The sequence below is a fragment of the Triticum dicoccoides genome, chromosome 7A, assembly GCF_002162155.2.
Source record: "Triticum dicoccoides isolate Atlit2015 ecotype Zavitan chromosome 7A, WEW_v2.0, whole genome shotgun sequence".
Classification (NCBI taxonomy): domain Eukaryota; kingdom Viridiplantae; phylum Streptophyta; class Magnoliopsida; order Poales; family Poaceae; genus Triticum; species Triticum dicoccoides.
Window position 1 is genome coordinate 456,998,562 of NC_041392.1, and position 8,103 is coordinate 457,006,664.

An 8,103-nucleotide genomic window follows, 5' to 3' on the forward strand; every position below is an offset into this window, starting at 1 on the left:
ATGAACCTACCGTTATCGTCTCTTAGGACCTCCCCCATTGTCCCCCTAAGTAAGTCATGGTCAAAAGAAGCATCAACGTTAAATTTCACAAATCCCGTCGGGGGATAAGACCATCCCCCTCTCTTCATGGAAACCTTCGGCGAGGAGGTAGTAACAAAGTTGGCTGTAAGGGCACGTATCCCATGGAAATTTGTCGTGCGTTTTGAGATGTCTCGTTATGAACCAATTTACGCCTTTCCCACCACAAATAGCAGGCTGATATGGCAATCATTTCACGCCATTTTGATTGCCCATAATACATAACTCCTGATTTGGCATTAAAAGTAAATATTCCAAAAGCGCCTCACCAGCATAGTCTACTTCACAAGCTGTGTCGATAATACCATCCATCCCTAGCCTCCTCCATACTTCTTTTGCCTTGTTGCACAGAAACAACAAATGCTTTTGTCTTCTGGTCCAGACGAGCAGACATGGTAATTGGGCAAAACCGTCAAATGTCTATTGGCTAGCTTAAAACGACAGGTAAGAGTGCCATGAAGCGTATGCCAAATAAATATTGTAACCGGGCAAGAGAGTTTCCGAATCCTATCCCAAGTAGGATTAATCGTGGTACATCCCATCCTATTGGTATGTGGCAACTTGTTTTCATATTGATGATCCCATTCCACAAAGTAAGCAGACCGAACGAAAAACGTATCATTTTTTGTTGTAACATTATAATATATGAAATCTAGCATATCATGTTGCGAGATAGGGATCACGACTACTCACTGAACATCTATAGACCATAGGGTTTGTTTGAGAAGGTCTTCATCCTAAACATTAAGAACACGGTCAACCAAATCTGCTACCTTACATAGCAACTGACCTCTCTTAGAAGTAATTATTTTACGATTTGCACAACTTGAAATCCAAACATCCTCCTAGATATTAATAATCTGACAATTCTCTACTCGCCAAATGTGACAAAATTTCAAGGTACTCACACCCGTCATAATACTTTGCCAAATGAAGGAAGAACCCTTCTTTTAAGATCAAGAAGAAGCTTAGCTTAAGATGAAAACGTAGTACTGGTGTTAAAGTCGCAACGGCGACGATGTGAACGCCCACCTCCTCACGGCACAAAACCCCCGTGAAGCCGTTAAAACCCCACCCTTCCAGATCCCGCAGGACCCCGAGCGAAAAGGCAGCACCGCAATCTGGCCAGCCAATGAGGCACAGCCATGTCAGCAGAACCTCGCCACGTCCGCGCAGGATCATGGGGAAAAAGTGCCTCGCCTTTGCTGGCCCCGCGCCACCCTGCTCGCGGCCGCGGGAGATCCCCTCGCTTTCCCTCCAAATAGCTTCTCCCGTGCTCATGTCCCCATGCCTCTCGCCCATTTTGCAGGGAGCACCTTGAGGTAGCAGTAAAGTATTTCCGAGGCCATGGCTAGCGGCGGCGGCGGCGGCCGGCGGCGGGGGTCGCGCCGGGCCAAGGGGAAGAAGAAGAAGAAGACCAAGTACCTCAGCCTCAGCCGCCACCTCGCCAAGACGGTGGAGGTCCACAGGCCTGCCGAATCTCTGTCGGTGGAGGATTCTCTCCCGCCACCCTCGGCGTTGCCGTCGCCGTCGGCGGAGGAGGCAGTGGAGACGCCCGAGGAAGCATGCGGGCACGAGCAGCAGCAGCTCGAGCCGTTCGCGCTGCATCCTGAGGCGCCGTCGACTCTCTTCGCGGCGGCGCCGTCGCTGACAGACATCCTCGGCGTGTCCTCCCCCTCCTTTTCCGGCGGGGGCGAAGGGGGTTCGCCCTCGTGCACCCCCTCCCCGGACGCCTCCGCGGGGACTGCTGGCGGGGAGGAGGAGGACCTTGCGCGGCGCGCGCTCCGGGGGAGGGAGCGGTGGGTGTACTGCAGGAGCAGCTCCTCTTCGCCGAGCGCGGCCACTGCGACGACCACCACCTCATCCTCGTGCTCGTCGGCCGCGAGCACGGGCGCCGCCTCCGCGCGGTCGCCGCTGCTCAAGCTGGACTACGATGAGATCCTGGCCGCCTGGGCGGGCCGCGGGTCCCTCTACATCGGCGGCACCGCGGGCCACGTCACGCCCAAGCTGGAGCTCGATTCTGTAAGCCTGAGACCCCCCTTGTCTTTTCGGAGTCGGAGGGACGATGCGCGCTCGTGAATCCTGACACGGGGGTTTGTTGTGTTGCAGGAGGTGTTCGTGGATGTGGCGCCGCCGCCGCAGGCGGCGACGTGGAGCTCGCGGGAGGTGTCCGGAAGGGCGGAGCGGGTGAGGCGGTATAAGGAGAAGCGACATGCCCGGCTGTTCTCCAAGCGGATCCGGTACGAGGTTCGCCGGCTCAATGCCGTCAGGCGGCCGCGCTTGAAGGTAATTTTTCGCACCGCGTTCGTGCCGTATCTGAACTTGTCGCAGTTTCCTTATCGTGGCTGTGATCTACTAGCAATGTGCCTGTACATACTGCATCAGTAATGATCTCAACTGCAAAATTGCGTTGATGGGAATCTGGCATAGAGAGCATGTTTAGATTCTATACCTCGGGGAATCTGTGTGTAAATCGTGGAATAGAGATTCAGCTTCTGGTCCCAGCGACAATTGAATGAACTGATCAAACAGAACTGAAGCTCTCCACATGGCTAGGGAAAGATAGCCTCAAAATTATGGTCCCGTGCTGACCTTTTTCATTTGACGATTACAAAGAATACACACATCCTCACACATCACTTGAAGGAAATGAATACTGCGCCTCAATTATCTTTCTGCTCTTGTAGTACTTAATTTCTGGTAAACAGGAGACAATACATATACACCCCATGGTTCTTGCTTGCGCATTCGATATCTTTGGTGTGCAGACTAGTAATGCAGCACATGAGCTAGTTAGTTACTCCATTTTATTTCATCAATCTTGTTCTGACAAACAGTGTGCATCTTGTTTACTGACCTGCAGGGTCGTTTCATCAAGGAAAACGAAGGTGTTGCGATGGCCGATTGAGACGAGCTGCAGCCTTCATCATAGACCTTGCTTCATCCGGTTACAAGAATGGGTGATGGACCCATTCCATTCCGTCTGTAAAATGTAAATGATCAGGTTAGTCTCCAGGCTGTCATACCAAAACCGGATTTGTATCTGCTGTTTCCCGGCCAAGCTGCAAGCTCCGTTTGCAAGCTCTGTGTGCTCGGCGCGGATCGTGTTGTTTGGCAGTTTTGTTGTAGGATGAAAATAATATAACTTGATTTGGTCATAAATTCGCTCTGGCGCTGCACTTTTGATTCGGTTTGAGGTGAAGGTTCTGCAGTCTCGTGAACGTTCAGATCTTCAGATGATCAGCTGCAATTTGTCAAATCTATAATACATAAATAGTTGATCCCCACTAAGTCTAATTCTCTTAACATGCAGCCCTTCACATCACCAAATGTGCCATGTCATCATCCACTAGAACTATTTTGTAGCACATGCATAACCCAATTTAATTATTCCATCTCCAATAGTCCAACGTATATGCATGTTTTTTGTTCACATAGAATTACTTCCGAAAATAATAGCTTTCGACTTAGATCATTTCATGCATATAGAATGTATTCAAAATTAATTTTTAAAATCCCGCAGCAACGTGCGGGGAAGTCACCTAGTTAGTTGATGTTTATGTTTACACGAAGTTACGAATAAGCACCCTTCAGAATCTCGCGGTCTGTGCCGTCTGATCGGCGTAAAGATGAATTGTGTTTGTCAACACACGGGAAGATCATACACTGATTTGCTGGCTCAGGCCAAGAGTTTTCTGGTACTGTTGGGTGAAAAAGAGATTTGGTGCGTTGTGCCGTCCTGTATTTCTGTTCAGTCATCCGTGTTAAGAGTCATGTCACGTGATCGCTCGTCTGCTTTTGCTCTGGTCCACCTGTCAGTGACTTGGTTTTACCTGCATAGCTGTTCCCTTGTTCCTTCTTCGTGGCAGATATACTTGGGCCTATTTGTCAGTGGCGGCCGAGACCACCGGCTGCAGCGGTTTGGCCGCGTCCGAGGAGCAGCACCCGATGTCAAACTTGTTCGGTTCCCAGGAATTATCATTGATGTCCAATTCTAAGCGTATGAAGTTCGACAAAGTTAATGGACTAACCCAAAAAACTGGTCTCCAGTCCCAATATTTCGGCCGAATCCGCCCCCAAACACAGAGCAACTACTAATTGAGGAGCGCTCCTTCAAGAGCCTCCACAACAACCATATGGGGTGGGCTGAATCTCCTTCCGGAAATAGAGAGCAACTAATTGGGAAATGCTTCTTCGAGAGCCTCCCCAACGACCACATGGGCCGGGCTGAATCCCCTTTCGGAAACAGAGAGCAACTAGTTGAGAAGCGCTTCTTCGAGAGCCACCCCAACGACCGCCTGGGCTGGGCTGAATCCCCTCCCGGGAACAGAGAGCAACTAGTTGAGGAGCGCTTCTTCGAGAGCCTCCCCAACGAGCGCGCTTCCTCCCCAACAATCACATGGGTGGGCTGAGGGCGCGCCACATGTGGTTGGGTGAGAGCGCACCATGTGTCGTGCTCTGTGTGCTTCCTCTAGTTTTTTTTTAAAATATGAACATGTTTTCGGCTTTTTAAACTGTTTTTAATTGACTTTGGTTTTTCAGCGGTCTTTCTTAGCTTTTTTTAAAAATAAAATCATTTTTTTTGCGTGAAAAACATGTTTTTTCTCCTGAGAGGCATGGTTTTCCTTTCGCGAGAGGTATGACCGTGCCTTTCGAAAACGAATCAAAAACATGCTTTCTCTTTATTTTTTTTTCTTTTGTGAGAAGCATGGTTTTGCTTGGGCTCTTAGAAATGAAAAAAATGTGCTTACTCTTTTTTTTTCTTTCTTCCGTGAGAGGCCGTGCCTCTTGGAAACAGAAGAAACATGCCATTTTTTCTCCCCAGAGGCACAATTTTGCTTCTGTGAGAGACGCGGTTTGCTTTCGCGAAGGCACGGCCGTGGATCTGTGAAACGAAAAAGAATGTGTTTTTTTCGTGAAGCATGGTTTTGCATTCGTGAGAGGCGCGGTCGTGCCTATTGGAAACGGCTTTTAGAAAGGAAGAAAAAACATGTCCCCGGTTCGGTTTTTTCGTACGTTTTTTCATCTGTTTTTTCTTTTAAAAAAAGGTTGATCAAACCTATCAACATATGATCTAGTGTTAAAGATATCAGTGTGAGGAATCCAACGCGAAAACAGTTTAAAATTTGAACGCACCGAAGAGATAAAACGTTTTGAATGAACGAATCTACAAGGAAAACGAAAACCCACAGGTTATGCACATACAGCACGCCACTTGTCACAGCTAGACCGGCCCATTCTATTTTTTTACATTACAAGAAATATAAAAAATTAGGCAATTCCTAAACGGCGCCCGCTGCGCCCGTTATAGGCTTAGCGGTACAAGTCGCACACCCCCTTGTCCATGCTGGGCCGGCCCACGTTCAATTTTTTTTCTGTTTTAAAGAAACAAAAAATAACACATGTACATGTCGTGGCTCGAACAAAGGATCACCAGGTTAAACGGTCGCTACCGTAACCAACCAGCTACCAGCCTTTTACATGTCTAGTTATAGCTTTTTACTTCTTTTGTTCTCTTTTCTTGCTGGAACGGTTTTGTTCCTTTTTTCATTTTTATTCATTTCCATTTTACTTTTTTATTGCTAAACATTTTTTTATAATACATGATTTTGCGTTTCAAATTCGTGAACCTTTTTTGAAATTTGATGAACTTGTTTTCAAATCTGATGAACTTTTTTCAAATGTGATGAACTTTTTCAAATTTTATGAACTTTTTTTTGAATGCGGTGAACTTTTTTTTCAAATCCGATGGACTTTTTTCAAATGTGATGAACTTTTTTTCAAATTCGATGAACTTTTTTCAAATGTGACGAACTTTTTTCAAATTTTATGAACTTTTTTGAATGCGGTGAATTTTTTTTAAAATCTGATGAACTTTTTTCAAATGTGGTGAACTTTTTTCAAATGCGATGAACTTATTTTCAAATTCGATGAACTTTTTTCAAATGCGGTGAACTTTTTTTCAAATCCAATTAACTTTTTTAAAATTCGATGAACTTTTTAGTCAAATCCGATGAACGTTTTTCAAATCTGATGAACCTTTTTTCAAATCCGATGAACTTTTCCAAATTCAACGAACTGTTTTTTAAATTTGTGAACCTTTTGAAATTGATGTCCTTTTTATAATTCACTACTCTTTCGATTTTTTCGTGTTTTTTTTCTGTTTTTTAAAAGTCAATGGTTGACCAGTCAACTGGTCAACCACGACCAATCACCGCGTTCGACCGAACGAGGAAACACGACCGATGGAACCAGTCAACGATATTTGTCTAGTTGTTGGGCCGGCCCACGAGCTCAGGCGCATGTGCGCTAGGATGCAGAACCAGCGCTTAAAGCGGGGAGCTCCTAGACGCGCTGCAGGCGCCCGTTAAGCAGCTGGCGCCTGCAGCGTCGCGGGCATGGGCCGGCCCAACGCGCGCTTGCACTCGTTCGCTTTTGAAGTAAAAAATCAATAAAACCTGAGGATAGTTGGGGATTCGAACTCTAGGTCGCTTTGTTGCGAGTGCACCACACTAAGCGCCAGAACAAAGTTAGTAACTTTGATGTCTTCTTCAAGAAAGCAGTTCTAGTTAACCTTTTCGTGCAGTAAAACATTAATATATACTCAATATAAATTATCTCAAAAAAGAAAACGTAAATTTGAAAAAAAGTTCATCAAATTTTAAGCAAAGTTCAAAAAAATGAAAAAGGTTCATCGATTTTCAAAAAAAGCTCATTGAATTCGAAAAAAGTTCACCAAATTCGAAGAAAAGTTCATCGGATTCGAAAAAAAGTTCATCGAATCCAAAAAAAAGTTCATTAGATTCAAAAAAAGTTCATCGGTTTTGAAAAAAGTTCATCGAATTCGAAAAAAGTTCATCGCATTTAGAAAAAGTTCATCGAATTTAAAAAAGTTTATGTAATCTGAAAAACGTTCATCAAATTTGAAAAAAGTTCATGTAATACGAAAAAAGTTCATCGAATTCAGAAAAAGTTTGCCAAATTTGAAAAAAGTTCATGTAATCTGGAAAAAGTTCAACAATTTATAAAAAATTGTTCATCGAATTTGAAAATTTCATGTAATCTGAAAAAAGTTCATCGAAATCAGAAAAGTTCATCGAATTTGAATACAGTTCATGTAATCTGAAAAGTACAACGATTTAAAAAAACATGACATTCTTTTAAAAAATCACGCATTAAAAAAACAAAAAAAGAAAGAAAAAAAGGGAAAAACGAATAAAACCGTCAAGAATTCGCGGACCAGAAGAAATAAAATTAAAAGAAAGAGTGACTTAACTTAACACACAACAAGCGCGATGTCGTAGTGGTTGGAACGCAGTGGGTTCGATTCCAAGTTCTCTCGCGTTTTAGCGTTTCCACAAAAAATGATTCCAAGTTCTCTCGCGTTTTAACGTTTCCACAAAAAAAATGTGGGTCCACAGGTACATTGTTTTTTTTTGCTTTTTTCAATTTCAGTAATTGTTTTGAAAATTTGCTTAACTTTTTTTTCCGAAATCAATGAAAATTTTCACATTTTTGGTGAACATTTTTTAAAACTTGATGATTTTTTTCAAAACCGAGGAACTTTTTTCAGATTTGTGAACTTTTTTAAAATCGATGAATCTTTTTCTATTTTTAATAAATCAATATTTTATTTTTATTTTTCACGCACATATTCAAAACTGTAAAAAAAAAACCAGAGGTGGTCTTTTTAGCGTTTCCACAAAAAACGATTCCAAGTTCTCTCGCGTTTTAACGTTTCCACAAAAAAAATGTGGGTCCACAGGTACATTGTTTTTTTTCGCTTTTTTCAATTTCAGTAATTGTTTTGAAAATTTGCTTAACTTTTTCTTTCCGAAATCAATGAAAATTTTCACATTTTTGGTGAACATTTTTTAAAACTCGATGATTTTTTTCAAAACCGAGGAACTTTTTTCAGATTTGTGAACTTTTTTAAAAATCGATGAATCTTTTTCTATTTTTAATAAATCAATATTTTATTTTTATTTTTCACGAACATATTCAAAACTGTAAAGAAAAAGCCCA

At 43.3% G+C, this 8,103-nt stretch overlaps 1 protein-coding gene across 1 annotated transcript; it reads left to right on the forward strand.

Moving 5' to 3' along the window:
- The first annotated feature begins 1,185 nt into the window (after positions 1 to 1,185).
- On the forward strand, positions 1,186 to 3,264 carry LOC119334727. Its single transcript, XM_037607265.1, has 3 exons — positions 1,186 to 2,100; positions 2,188 to 2,364; positions 2,942 to 3,264. The coding sequence occupies exons 1-3, from the start codon at positions 1,426 to 1,428 to the stop codon at positions 2,984 to 2,986; spliced, it is 897 nt and encodes a 298-aa protein (XP_037463162.1). The 5' UTR covers positions 1,186 to 1,425; the 3' UTR covers positions 2,987 to 3,264.
- The last annotated feature ends 4,839 nt before the right edge of the window (positions 3,265 to 8,103 follow it).

Coding starts and splice junctions, on each gene's coding strand:
- LOC119334727 (XM_037607265.1), top strand. CDS start 1,426: ATGGCTAGCGGCGGCGGCGGCGGCCGGCGGCGGGGGTCGCGCCGGGCC. Junction 2,101..2,187: donor CCAAGCTGGAGCTCGATTCT/GTAAGCCTGAGA, acceptor GTTGTGTTGCAG/GAGGTGTTCGTGGATGTGGC. Junction 2,365..2,941: donor TCAGGCGGCCGCGCTTGAAG/GTAATTTTTCGC, acceptor ACTGACCTGCAG/GGTCGTTTCATCAAGGAAAA.